We start from the raw sequence: 13,835 nt of genomic DNA on the forward strand, positions 1-13,835 counted from the left end.
ACCCCCAATAATACATGGGGTTCTGAAAACCCCCAGTAATACCTAGGGTTCCAAAACCCCCCATTAATTCCTCGAAAACCCCTATTAATACCAAAAAGTTAATGTTCATATTATTATAATATTGCTATAATGCTAAAGTTGTACTTTCTTGATAATTGATTTATTTAGTTAATTATTTAAGTACGAAAAGAACCTTATTCTATAAAATTTCCTATTTATTACTTAACATTTTGGTACCAATCAATACAAATAAGTACCAACAATAATTGTAAAGTCAACTTGTCCCCACGCTTATATTACTTACAGTCCCACACAAATTGATATATCTTACAATTAATTATATGTACTAAAAAGGAAAACCACAAAAATGTAGGAGGAACCCAGCAGTTGCAACGGGTGAATGAAGAGTGATGCACAGGGCGTTAGTACAAGAAGCTACAAAATTATGATGAGCAAACAAGTATGCAACAGTTAGATTTCAGTAGCTGAATCAATTCTGTTTGATGATGCCTGAGAATATCCTTTGTTAGAGGTGATGGATGATCCTACTTCTCTTGTGCTCCTGTAGGACATGCCCTCTATTTTCTTTCTCTTCACACGGCTCTTAACAATCTCTTCCTTTTCATATCTACAAAGGAAAGGAATGTGCGCATACGTGAAGATCCTGAGCCATGGCCAGTAGACTCTTTGCAGCTTCTTTTCAACGTCAGCTTCTTTGCAGCTACCTGAAATGTGTACTTATTGGTTAAATCGAATCTGATAAAGGGCTGCTTTCCCCTTAGCAAACTTTAATCATAAGATTAACATGGAAGCATTTTTCTTTAATCGATTCCATCAACCACTTGCATGTATGAAATATAGATAAAATGATCAAATATATGAGGAACCTCTTCTCCAATAATTGTAATGTTTGGATGAGTTTGTAAAGCACATTCCAGTGTAATGTGTGAAGCCGCACACCCCATAAGCCGCACAACTCCAGACAGATGATTGCATGTTTTATTGCTTGAAATCTATTCAATTATGAAATCACACACATTCACGATGAATAGAACACTCAACAATTAGGACATTTGCTTTACTAAATTAATATTTAAAATTATTTCTAGTATAGAAATTTGTAAATATCATAATACTAAAGGAAATTGAAATCATGAAGAAAAAACAAATTTAAGTAAAGTGTTAGAAAAAATTTACAACGTACACTTCCAAAAAAGAAACAGAGAAAATCCACCAATAGAAAGCTTGCGAAAATAAATTTAAGAGTGTTGTAAGATTTACTCAGTTGTAGGAATACACTTACTCGAAGAACTTCTAGAGAAGAGAACTTTATAGAAGAAAGGGTTCTCAAGACTTTATTGAGATAGCGAAAGAATTGCAAGAATGAGATCAATGTACAAAATGAAATGAATGTTATTTTATGGCTAAGAGTTTCTTGCCAAATGTAGCTAACTACTGATCTAACATTTCAACAACTTTAACGGGTGTTGCTGAAATATTATATCAAAGAATTTTAAGAAATTTTGAATGTTTTGTTGGAGAAACTACAATGCATCCGGTGCAATCAGAAGTATGCTATACATGTTTCTCCCTACGGGACATACATAAGTGAAATGTTTCCTAAATATTTCCTTAACAAATAACTGGTGATAGAAAGACAAATTACAAATTTGTAGCATTATTTAAATTTAAATATGTAGACTAGAGACCAGAACCATATAAGACTATAAATGATCGAGTGCTTATCGTCATTCACCTTGCAAGCAGTGTCAAACCCAAAAATTGTGGGAACTTATTTGCATTTCAAATCACCATCAATGGTTTTAGGGCATCCAATTACACGTGTTTTCAAATTTTTGCTCCTGCATGGATCCATATTAAAGCCTTGAACAATCAGAAACATTGTACACATTCATAATTGAAATGTCCTCTTCGCATGTAAATACTATTACCATCCACTAAATTATGTAATAAGTATACTGATAAAAGGAAATGGGTCTTGAAATGTAAATAAAAATCCAACGAGAAAACATTACTTCATACAAAAACATCCAAGGAAACATTATAATTTATACCAACTAAGACATACCTGAAGTTCTCAGCAAGGAGGCATGCATTGGTGTTTGAGTCATCACCACCAATAACAACAACCCCATCCAAGTCTAGCTTCTTAACTGTTTCTTCGACTTGTTTAAACTATGTTATGTAATGTAAGTACTAAGACGAATTAATTGAATACTAAACATGTAGCAACATAAAACTACCTGCTCTAGAGTTTCAATCTTGTCCCTCCCACTGCAAATCATGTCAAATCCACTCTGCCAACAGAAATGATTATTATTAGATGTCAAATTATTATAATGATTATAAAAAACAATAATGGTGTACTCTTACAACAGATTATGACGATAGTTTCTACACACTCATTTTCTTCCCTCTATCTCTCACTAGCACTTATCTTACTTCCCTCGGAACCGGGCAGACCTGGATTCACTACTGTCAGGTAAGTTTCAGTCAGTCAAGCCTGCAGTCATTATTCTAGAAAAAATATTATTCTGTTTTAATAACTTAATAACTAAAAAAAAAGTTAAGGGTCGTGATCCAATTTTCCTGCTCATTAAAGCAGGGAATTCTCATCCCGAATGCTCAGATTTCAAAATGTGTTATAACTGACAGCGCTGATTTACTAATATTCTATTCTAATATCTTGGGAGTAGACTAAAAGTATTCGAGTGTATGTTTTTTTTTATAAATAATTTAAAGCTTATTTATATAAAAAGCTCCTCCGGTAATCTTATAGTTATATAATTAAGATGTTGGACCTGCAAACAACAAAATATGAAGAACAAATAAGTATCCTCATAAGTGTATTTAATACTGATAGCACATGAACAACACAAATACATATCTCAAATACACAGAGAAACACAGTTATTTTTTTCTCTTGTTGTGTAAAGTAATAGATACCTCAAGTATGAAATCAGTTAGACCTTCAGGGATAAGAATGACACCATAATTGTAATTAATTTCAGCTCTTTTACAAACAACATCATGGTGTAGATTAAGGCCAACAAACAATTAATCATGGTGTAGATTACAGTGCTAACAAAATATGAAATTAGAAAATGTTACTTCCTACAATTTAGCTAATTTAAGGAGTTCATATGTAAGGGATTATGCTCCAGTTAATCAAGTAGAGGTTCCATGACCCCCCTTAATGGTTACACTTCTTTGTTGCAAGGTTACAGGTTTCAAATAACAAGGACTAAAACATGGATAATTATATTCTTGAGTTGACTTAGGAAAGTGGCTGAATAACAACAAACATGGAAGGAAATTTCAGATGAAAACATCAAAAAGTAGCTACATTTATTAGGATATATCTAAAGTGAGATATGCATATATTACAATGTAGGACATTTATTTTAGACTCAAGCAGTGCAGCATTTCTGTTAGACCACAAAAATGAGGAGTCAGGAATAAGCTTGTACATAATGATTTGGCAGTAAAGTTTTATCTGAGTTTAGTACAGATAAATCATTCAATCCCTTTTCTCCAGTGCTTCATGGTTGACTGAGTTAATGAATAATGTTTAAATCAGAACAAAGTTTCAACCAGAATAGTCGAGAGAAAAATGCATTTACGCTTCCTTTAGGAAGAGATGAACAGAAAATAAATAGAACAGTGTGGCACATTCCAAAGTTCACTGTGAAGGCAAAAAGATAAAGAAAATTAGGACTACTGGTAAGGAGATAACTTACAAATCCCCAACCATTTCGGGTGAACTCTTGACCGACAATTCTAAAGTCGCACCGGCTTGAAAGGAAAAGTTCTATGTAAGCACGCTCATCAACATATGCAGAACCACCACCCTTTTGGGGACCATTTTTTAGTGTTGTTGCAGTTTCTTCCGGTGTTTTTAGAGGAACCAGTCTGGATTCATCAATACCAATTTCCTCAATCAAATAAGTTCGAGTAAATGAACCCTGCAAGTAGCCAATAGGCTCTTTGCTATTTATTAAACTGTCAATGCCTTTAACAAGTGAAGAAAGTTGTTGCACTGTGAGGATTGATGTCAGGCTAGCTGTGTAACTTGAGTTAATTATTAGAACTACAAATAACCATATAAGCAGCACAAAGCGACCAAGAGTGCTCACTGTATTTTACCCCTACGTAGTACAGAAAAGAGTATTTCATAAACCATGTGTAGTCCCATGTCAGAAAGAATCACAAGCCAATTATTCCCCATTCTTCATTCACAACCTGGTTGTCTCACCATCATCCTTAGATTCACTACAATCTTGTTTGTCTTATCTCACCAAAGGACTCATAGAGTAGACAAGAATCTTTGGCATCCAGGCAGCACAGATAGATCTGCAAACCTGTTCATTTGACTAGTACAATCACACATAACCCACACACACAGACAATTTTTTTAAAGCTAACACCTCTTTTTTTTTGTGATATTATATATATATATATATATATATATATATATATATATATATATATATATATATATATATATATATATATATATATATATATATATATATATCAGATTCTTCAATGGCTCTTTAAAGGTGCACATGAACCAAAAAGAAAGAGGAGCAGCAGTAACAACTTCAGTATCCCTCCCAAAAGAGTATACACAATAATAAATTCATGTATCATGTACACAATCAAATAGAGTATACATTTCCAGCCAAAATCATAAATGAAAAATAATCCTAAGGACAAATGAAACATGAGCAACACCAAGCCAGAATGCGCCAAGTAAACATCTTAATTCACAAATTTTTTTAGCTTATCACAGACATGCTGATATCATAAGCTTATCATAAATGCAAAATAATCCTAAGGATGATTTAAACATGAGCAAAACCAACCAAGCCAGAGTGCATCCAACACAACTTAATTCACACCCTTATATTCAGCTTAACACGCACACTTAATTTAAAAGTTAATAGCAAATTATTTAAGCAATTAAGACATGATGGCGGTTCAACCTCCAGTTGCGACAACGCTCTCACGGCAAATGCGACGACTGGCGGTGGCAATGCTCGTCGGAGAAGGAGGAGTGGTGGCTCTATTGGACGTAGCAAAGGTTTCCTATTTTAGGGATTTGCAAGAAGGGGATCAACGAACTTGCGCGTTGGAGACGAAGATGAAGATGGAAGGGCGTTGGTGGCACCGATGTTGGAGATGCGTTTCAACGATAACAGTGGGCGGCAGCGAAGTTTCTCTTTTCTTCCATGGCCAAGATCTAGACTTCACATCAAAAAAACTTCATAGCGCAGAATGCCAGAGAGAAAATGAAAATGAGCTAAGTCGCAGAGAGAGACGAGGGAGTGAAAATGAGTTAAGCGGGAAAGAAAAGGCGAATAGATAAAAAATTTTAAATCAATAAATTTTACTGGGGTTTTTAGAAGCCCCGACACTTTCTGAGGGTTTCTTGAAAAACCCTCGACACTTTCCAGAGGTTTTTAAAACTTTCATTATGTTTATGTTTACTTGGGTTTCTTTAAACCTCCAACAATAAACCTCCATTAAAATTAAATATTTTGGTAGTGCGTTATTACTTCGATAGAGAAAGAGAGATTAGAAACATGTATAATGAGAACGTAATTTTTTGAAACTGAACTTATTCCAAACATATGTACATGAGCGTATTTATATACAAGATATGGGATGAGGTTGTCAACTATGGTCAAGTATTAACTATAGTTTGACCATTAGCTATTCTATAGTTAAGCACTAACTATCAACAATTAACTCAACAATTAACCGGTGAACACTAATAGACCCCCGCAAACCCAAGGTGAAAGTAGAGAAACTTTTCCATTGAGTTTATCTCGTTGGAATGCTAACCGAGGGGATTTAGTGAGAACATTTGTCCATTGATCAAGAACAGGAATATGAGCAATCTGTAGTTTTTTATGTAAGACCGAGAAAAAATAATTATATTTTTTTTAAGGAGATTGGAAGTGAGAGGAATTTTTAAATTAAGAAATAAATAATTTTGTAAAGGTCAAGAGTAGCATAGATGATTAGAGTCTTATTTTGTGTTGGTGGTCAAAGGTTCAATTCTTTCATTTTGAAGCAATTCTATTTAAATATTGTTTTATAATTGCTTAGAAATGCTTATGCATGCTTTTGGTCATGACTTATATTTTATAATTCATTTGGAATGTATATAATTTTATTTGTTTGTTTTACTTGAATACATCGAATGCGTGAATGTTATTGTGGGTGGATATGGTTTGGAGTGTTGGTTTGAATCTTATAGATGGTGAGTTTAAACCTTGGCTAGAGAAAAATGTAGAAATTTTGATTTTCTTTTCGGTAATTTCGTGATATTGACACCTATGAAAAAAAATTGTGTAACTTATTATTTTAATAAATTTTTTATGGACTATTGAGGAAAATAGAGAGGTTGGAGTGAAAAAAAAGTTCAAAAATTGTCGACAGCAGGGTTCAAACCTGTGCGGGCACAACCCAACAGATTTCAAGTCTGTCTCCTTAACCACTTGAACATATCGACACCTATGAAAAAAAGTTGTGCAACTTAAAATTATTTTAATAAATTTTAATGATTTTTTATGGACTATTGAGGAAAATAGAGAGGTTGGAGTGAAAAAAAAGTTCAAAAATCGTCGACAGCAGGGTTCAAACTTGTGCAGGCACCACCCAACAGATTTCAAGTCTGTCTCCTTAACCACTCGAACATATCGACACCTATGAAAAAAAGTTGTGCAACTTAAAATTATTTTAATAAATTTTAATGATTTTTTATGGACTATTGAGGAAAATAGAGAGGTTGAAGTGAAAAATAAAAGTTCGGGTTTAGATGAGAAAAAGGAACATGTTGACTAGGAGAAGGGAGAGAGAGAGAACAAATAAATAATACGACTAATTAAGGAAAACTAATTAACCATAAACCCTACACATGTAGAGGATGGGAAAAACAAAATCGTCAACAGTAGGGTTCAAACCTGCGCGGGTGTAACCCAATAGATTTCAAGTCTATCTCCTTAACCACTCGGACATATCGACACTTACGAAAAATTTTAATAATTTAATAAATTTTAATAATTTTTTTATGGAATATTGAGGAAAATAGAGAGGTTGGAGTGAAAAATAAAAGTTCGGGTTTACATGAGAAAAAGGAACATTGTGGACTAGGAGAGAAGAAAGAGAACAAATAAATAATACGGCTAATTAAAGAAAAATAATTAAATCCTAAACCCTAAACATGTAGAAAATGAAAAGATAAAATCATCGACAACAGGGTTCAAACGTACACGGGCAAAGCCCAACAAATTTCAAATATGTCTCCTTAATCACTCGAACATATCGATACTTATGAAATAGAATTTGAAACTTAAATTTATTTTAATAAATATTAATAATTTTTATAGACTATTGAGGGAAATAGAGAGGTTAGAGTGAAGAATAAAAATTGGAGTTTACATGAGAAAAAGGAACATGTGGACTGGGAGAAAAGAGAGAGAACATAGTTGGTTTGGAAGGTCACATTGGATTGAGAGCAAAGGAGGGTAGAGCAAAGCTAAGGTGATCTCAGAGCAGGAATTCCAGGTAAGGGGTGTTGAGCTTTGTTCTTTTGTATTTTTTGTATGGATATATGTTGTGTGTAGTTCTTCTGCATGGGATTGAAAGGGAAACGTTCTATTTTAATTTTTCCGCATTGGTTGTAATGGAGTATGGGTTAAAGTAAGGTTTTGTTGCCTTGAGAATGGTTAATCTTGATGAATTGGGTGAAATTTGTGATAGGATGAATTTTGTTTTACTATGTGTATGCGTTCATGGTGCTAATAGAGTTATTCTTTTTGCCATATTACAAAATTGGGATAAAAGCAATAAATTATGTCCATATTATATATATATTTTCTCTTGGAATCTGATTTTAGGGGAGATGGAAACCTTTGGATGGTAAGTCGATCAAATTTCATGATAGCTTGTTGTGTTAAAATTTGTGCTCAAATGAGATGAGAATTACAATTTGAGTATTTTTGTATTTTATTTGAATTGGAGCTGAGAATTGCTTGGAGCTACTATTGGTCAAATTGGATTAAAAAGGTATGAAAGTAAAGTTAGATGGATTATGGTGTGAAAATTTTATGATAATGTTCTGGTGCAGAAATAAGTGCAATATAAATTCATGATGTTTTATTATTGAGTGTTTGAGTTAGTATTTTGGGTGAATTGGTGTTTGACGGTGAAGTATTTGCATGAAGTAGAAGGTTTGGAAGTAAGGAATGGATTGCTATGAAGTTTGATGCATTTTGAATGTGTTTTAATGTTCCTTTGCGTTTGTGTGCCTTAAAAATGTCCAAAGTAGGTGTAATTACGTTCTTTTTCGTATTTCTTGGTATATCTATGTGTCGTTAGATGCTAAGTGCTGGTCTTAAGTGAATTTACAAGAGTTCTGGCACTAAGCGCTGATCTCTAGGCTCTGAGCATCATGTTTTATGGGAGGTCTGGCACTGAGCACTGGCTTCTAACGATGGGTGCTACTAATTTGTCTAGTATGCATAGCTTTTGTAGAATTTCATTTCCTAGTTCGTTAACCGTATGATTTAACTGCAATTTTGGCAGCTGGTTTATAACATCTTGTTCTTTAGTTTTAACGGTGTGATATTAGTTTGGAGGTTTAGAGTTAGATTTCTACTTTAGGCATTTTGTTGGTTTTTCATGGTTGAATTGTGTTGATATTTTGTTGTGATAAATATTGATAGGCTCTGTTTGCAGTATATTGGATGTTGGGTTGATGATTGATGTATTTTAAATACAATGATGAGGATTGTATGATGTCAATGTGTTGTGATATAGATGATGATGAGACCTTGATGTGTCTACATGTTATCGATCGTAAATGCGTATAATTGTGTGATTGTTGATTTATGTGTGTCATGATGAGAATTATGTGTGCATATGTATGGAATGGTATGATGTGGCATGATGCGATGAGATGTTGCATGAATGAGTATACATATGTGATGGGATAGTATGAAATTTTTGATAGCCGTAAAGCCAGGATGATTCTTTTACTCGTAAGGCTTTATCGAGTCAGGGTAAAAGGGTTTTGTTCCTCCACAAGTCTTTAGCAAGAATGCTCCCACCTAAGGCTTTGTCAAGTAGGTGGAGTTTTTGCTAGTAAGTCTATGGTGTAACGTCCTAGCCGAAAATTACTATTTAAAAATAAATAAGAAATAAGATTTATAAAACATCACATTTATTCTCGCAATTTCCCAAAAACGCGGGAAAATCAAAAGTTCAACATCGCTTCCGTAGTAATTAAAATCGTACTATTCAGTTATTACAAAACCAAACCATAAAAAATACAAAAGAAAATCATAATAAAACTGAGTAAATAATCCCGTCGTGATCCCCACTCCGTCTCTATGTATCCGCCTGCTCACCTGCATTAACATCTGCTCCCATGTAACAAGTTACATGATCATCGCCACACACACAGATAGGGTGAGCTCATTTAAATAAAACCAAACAAATATAATATTAAATTCAACGTCGCGACATTAAAACACCGGGTTAGTATTCTTCTCCCTTTTTCCTTTACTCTCCACTTCCAGTACTTGCATTTAGACGTCTATCATTTCTATACCCTTTAGGTGAGAACAATGATCGATCTTCGCTGCACGAGTGTCTACTCGCCCCTCCGACTACAGGCCACCACCTGATAGTCCACAAGTGGGAATAACCTTGTCACAACATCTCACCGTTGTCGCAACCGAAATCGCGACGGGACGACGAACCAAAAAAATAAAATTTGTAAAAACAGAGTTTTGGAGTCGCCACCATAGTTATTATAGGAAACTATGGAAAACCATAAGAAAAAAGCAAGCTCTGCGAAAAACCAGAATTTGGGTCCGGGAGTCGGTTACGCGTGGGGAAGGTATTAGCACCCCACAACGTTCGTCCTAAGACGGTACTTTTAATTAAATGTGCAAAAGTTTTGTGGTTTTTCAAAATATTTATGTTTTCCCAAAATTAGCATAAAAGAATGTACAAAAAACAAAACTATTTTTTTGATTTTTTGGGCCCGACGAGGATTATCCTCGCTCCTACGTATCTCCATGTGAATGGAGAATCAGGGTTACGTAGTTCTTTTTGAAAAATCTATTTGGAAAATTATTTGAAAATGATTTAATTTGTTTTATAATTTTGAAAATCTTTTTATTTAAATTTAATATTATTTTAAAATTGGTGTCACGCGACGCGAGCGGCCGGACAGACACTTGAAATAAATTCTTTTTTCTAATATTTTATTTTTTAATTTTTTAATCATTTATAAATTTTTAATATTTTTTTGAAACTATTTTAAAGTAGTTGTGGATGTCATTGCGACGTGAGCAACCAAATAGATATAAAGGAGTAAACAAAAAAATTATTTTTTATTTTTAGATCATTTGTATATATTTTTTAGAAAAAATAAAAGTCTAAAATGGGTGTAATGCAACGCAAACGATCGGGCAGACACCAAAGAAATAGGAAAAAAACAATTTTTATGATTTAAACAAAATAATGAAAGTTAAAAAAATTCAAAAGAAAAAGAAACTAACGATGACGTACCTTATGCCTTTTCTTTTTTCTTGGCTCCTTTTATAATATTTTTGTATTTTTTTTCAAGAGAGATAAAGATGAGAGGTGTCTATGTGGGTGGTAATGAGAGGAAGAGAGAGGGTAGAGAATATTTTTTTCGTACCTCCTTTAATATGTTTTTTTAAGAGAGATCAGAAAGGAGGTGTGTATGTGGGAGTGGTGATGGGAAAGAATTAGAGAAGTGTAGAGAATTTTTTTTTTCGGTTATGACAGAGTGCGTATTTATATTCACAACTTGCAATGTCAATGTAATCTCAGTCTTAATTGTAACGAATAGTATAAGGAAGGAATTGGTCATGATAGTAGCAAATTATAAGTATCAAATCGCAGCAAATCAGAGCACAAAATCAATCATCATCAATAACAAATCAGAGCAGAAAATTAATCCCAATCAATAATATTGATTCTTACCATTTGAATAGATATTGCTGCTAATTATTATTATATAATTAATTTCTCTATTAGGAACAAAGGTAGAAAATATTTGACTTATTGGGCTCATGAAAATTAATAACAAATTGGGCTCTTCCTCCTTTTTTTTTTCTTTTTTTTTCTCTTTTTTCTTTTTTTTAAAGTTGATGTTTGAAAATCTTTTTTGAAGAAAATTTTGTTCACATTCTTTTTTTATTTTCCATTAACTAAAAAACCCTTTTTTTATTATTTTTTTATTTTTTTCGAAAATAAATTTATTCACCCGGACGAAATTGGGTGTTGACAGTTGCCCCTCTTTACTTAGATTTTATTAGATAATTTGACTTTTTCATATTATCGTAATAAAAGATAAGTAAAGATAAAAACACTAATTTCGTTCAGGTTTCAAAAGAAGACAAATTTGAAGACAAATTTGACCATACCAAGTAGAGGGTCTCGGTTTGACACACTAATTCTTTTTGTACTTTCACTTTTTGAAAAAGATATTAGACCAATCCCGAGGAGAGGGTCTATATCTAAAGGATTCGATGACCATTACCATGTAGAGGGTCCCGATTCGAAAAAAAAAAATGACCATTGCCTCGAAGATGGCCTCAATGTGACATAAGAAATTAATGACCATTGCCTCCTAGATGGTCTTGATGTAAAGAGATTGATGACCATTGCCTCGCAGAGGGTCTCGATGTGACATAAGAAATCAATGACCATTGCCTCGCAGAGGGTCTTGATGTAAAGAGATCGATGACCATTGCCTCGCAGAGGGCCTCGATGTGACACAAGAAATCAATAACCATTGCTTTGAAGATGATCTTGATGTAAAGAGATCGATGACCATTGCCTCGCAGAGGGCCCTCGATGTGACATAAGAAATCAATTACCATTGCTTTGCAGAGGGTCTTGATATAAAGAGATCGATGGCCATTGCCTCGCAGAGGGCCTCGATGTGACATAAGAAATCAATGACCATTGCCTTGCAGAGGGTCTTGATGTATAAAAAGAGAACCTGAATTTTGCTTTTGAAGTGTCGACAAACATTGCGTGTATGTCTAACATTGGTGAGACTTACACAAAAAATTATCATTGTTGACTTTTTTTGAAATGATTTTCAATGATTTTGTGGATTATGATGGATGACATGTTATGATTTTCTTTTTGAACCTATATGATGATGCATACATGGATGCGTGGATGCATGGGTGGAATTTGCTTTTTTTCATTTTCCTTTTTAATTTGAGAGCAAGGAAAACTAGGCTTAGAGGCTAGAAAAAAAAAACTGTAAGGCCAAACAAAATTGGGTTTAGGGGCCAGTGTGGAAACTAGGTTTGAGGTTAGTGTGAAATTTGGGCTTAGGAACCAGTGTGGAAGTTGGGCTTGGGGGTCAGTGTGGAAACGGGCTTGGGTGTTGACTATCAAGAAGTTTGAGTTGACCATGTAGTTGTTTATTCATGAAGTTGATGTACTCAATGCATATATGGATGATGGCTTCGTATGATGCATGAAATGCCTTATGTATGAATTTTCCTTTTGTATATTTTTGAAAACAAATTCGAATTGACCCCCATTTCATTGTTATTTCGAATTCATGGAATCATTCTACTTTGAATTTTTTTTACTTTTTTTAAATCATTTCTTTGGTCTAATCAATTTACTAACAAACATTTTTTTAATCATTTCTTTTGAAACACTATTTGAATGACATGCATGAAAGTGCCAAGGGCTTGGAAAGGCTTGGATGAGGTGATGAAGATTAACTAGGGAGTTGCCCCAATTTGAATTGGTCTCGGGGCACAAAATATGTTTGGGTTTTCCCTAGTTACTAATGGTATGAAGAAAATGATGGGGACTTCAAAAATTTGCCCTTAGTATGAGAGCCTAGGATGGTCTTATGGTGCAAAAGCGTGTTTGATTTTTCCCAGTTGAGGAGGTGGAAAAATGATAGGGTCTTCACAAGTTGCCCCTAATGTGATCACAATCTTCAATATAAATAAATGCCCCAATTCAAAATTAATGATGGGAATATATGAATCACAAACAAAGTGACTGCCCTAGTTTGGGTTTGGGATTGATAAAGATGGATTATGTTAAGGTTGGTCAAGGTTCAGGCTTAGAGCGGATGATACTGTAGGAGCAAAGATGAAGTTTCATGAAGAATGAATTGAAAGGGGACAACCCAATTTTAATCAGATTGCTTGATTGCCTGTATTGATTTTGGAGCTTTGAAAACATTTCAACCAAACATAAACTGCCCCGGTGTTTAAAAGAAAATCTCTGAACACACTTTTTCAATCCTTTTTTTTTTTACCTTTTTTATAGAACAAACCTGTTAGCAAATCAAATTTTTCTTCTAAATTAAAACCTTCGAAAGATAACAACCAATCTTTGATCTGTGTGGACTTTATTAGGCTTGTATCGTGGCCAAGGCTAAGGGTATGGAAGTGAATGATAGTAAAGGCCCAAACAAGTGATGTGAGGGATGTTTCAAACAAGGATCTTTGAATAATGTTTCATTCAAAATTTGTTTGACTTCTTTTTGTTCACCTTTTTTTTCTATATTTTGACCTTTTATACTCATTCTTCAAACTTTTATTTTTTTTCCATATAACCCTATCATTTCTTTCTTTTTCTTTTTTTATTTTGATATTTTTTTATTGGTGAACTACTAGTCAGATGAAACAAATGCAAACATTATGTCAACCCTCAACGAAAGGGTGATCCTTGTTTAGGGTAATTTGAAAGAAATTTTTTGGAAGGCTCAAATT

At 33.7% G+C, this 13,835-nt stretch overlaps 1 protein-coding gene and 2 non-coding genes across 3 annotated transcripts; all 3 read right to left on the minus strand.

Annotated features, from left to right (window-relative positions):
• Positions 1–197: 197 nt before the first annotated feature.
• LOC114184415 (glutamate receptor 3.3-like) lies at positions 198–4,163 on the minus strand (the record flags this gene model as incomplete). Its single annotated transcript, XM_028071723.1, has 6 exons — positions 198–725; positions 888–1,013; positions 1,757–1,862; positions 2,090–2,196; positions 2,265–2,318; positions 3,762–4,163. Coding segments are annotated over 4 exons (633 nt in total), but the record flags the coding sequence as incomplete, so codon positions are not given.
• A 2,299-nt stretch (positions 4,164–6,462) lies between these two features.
• On the minus strand, positions 6,463–6,544 carry TRNAS-UGA. The gene has a single exon. It is a non-coding gene; the product is annotated as a tRNA-Ser (tRNA).
• Positions 6,545–6,974: 430 nt separating this feature from the next.
• On the minus strand, positions 6,975–7,056 carry TRNAS-UGA. The gene has a single exon. It is a non-coding gene; the product is annotated as a tRNA-Ser (tRNA).
• Positions 7,057–13,835: the final 6,779 nt, after the last annotated feature.

Source organism: Vigna unguiculata, chromosome 5 (genome assembly GCF_004118075.2).
Source record: "Vigna unguiculata cultivar IT97K-499-35 chromosome 5, ASM411807v1, whole genome shotgun sequence".
NCBI classification, from domain to species: Eukaryota; Viridiplantae; Streptophyta; class Magnoliopsida; order Fabales; family Fabaceae; genus Vigna; species Vigna unguiculata.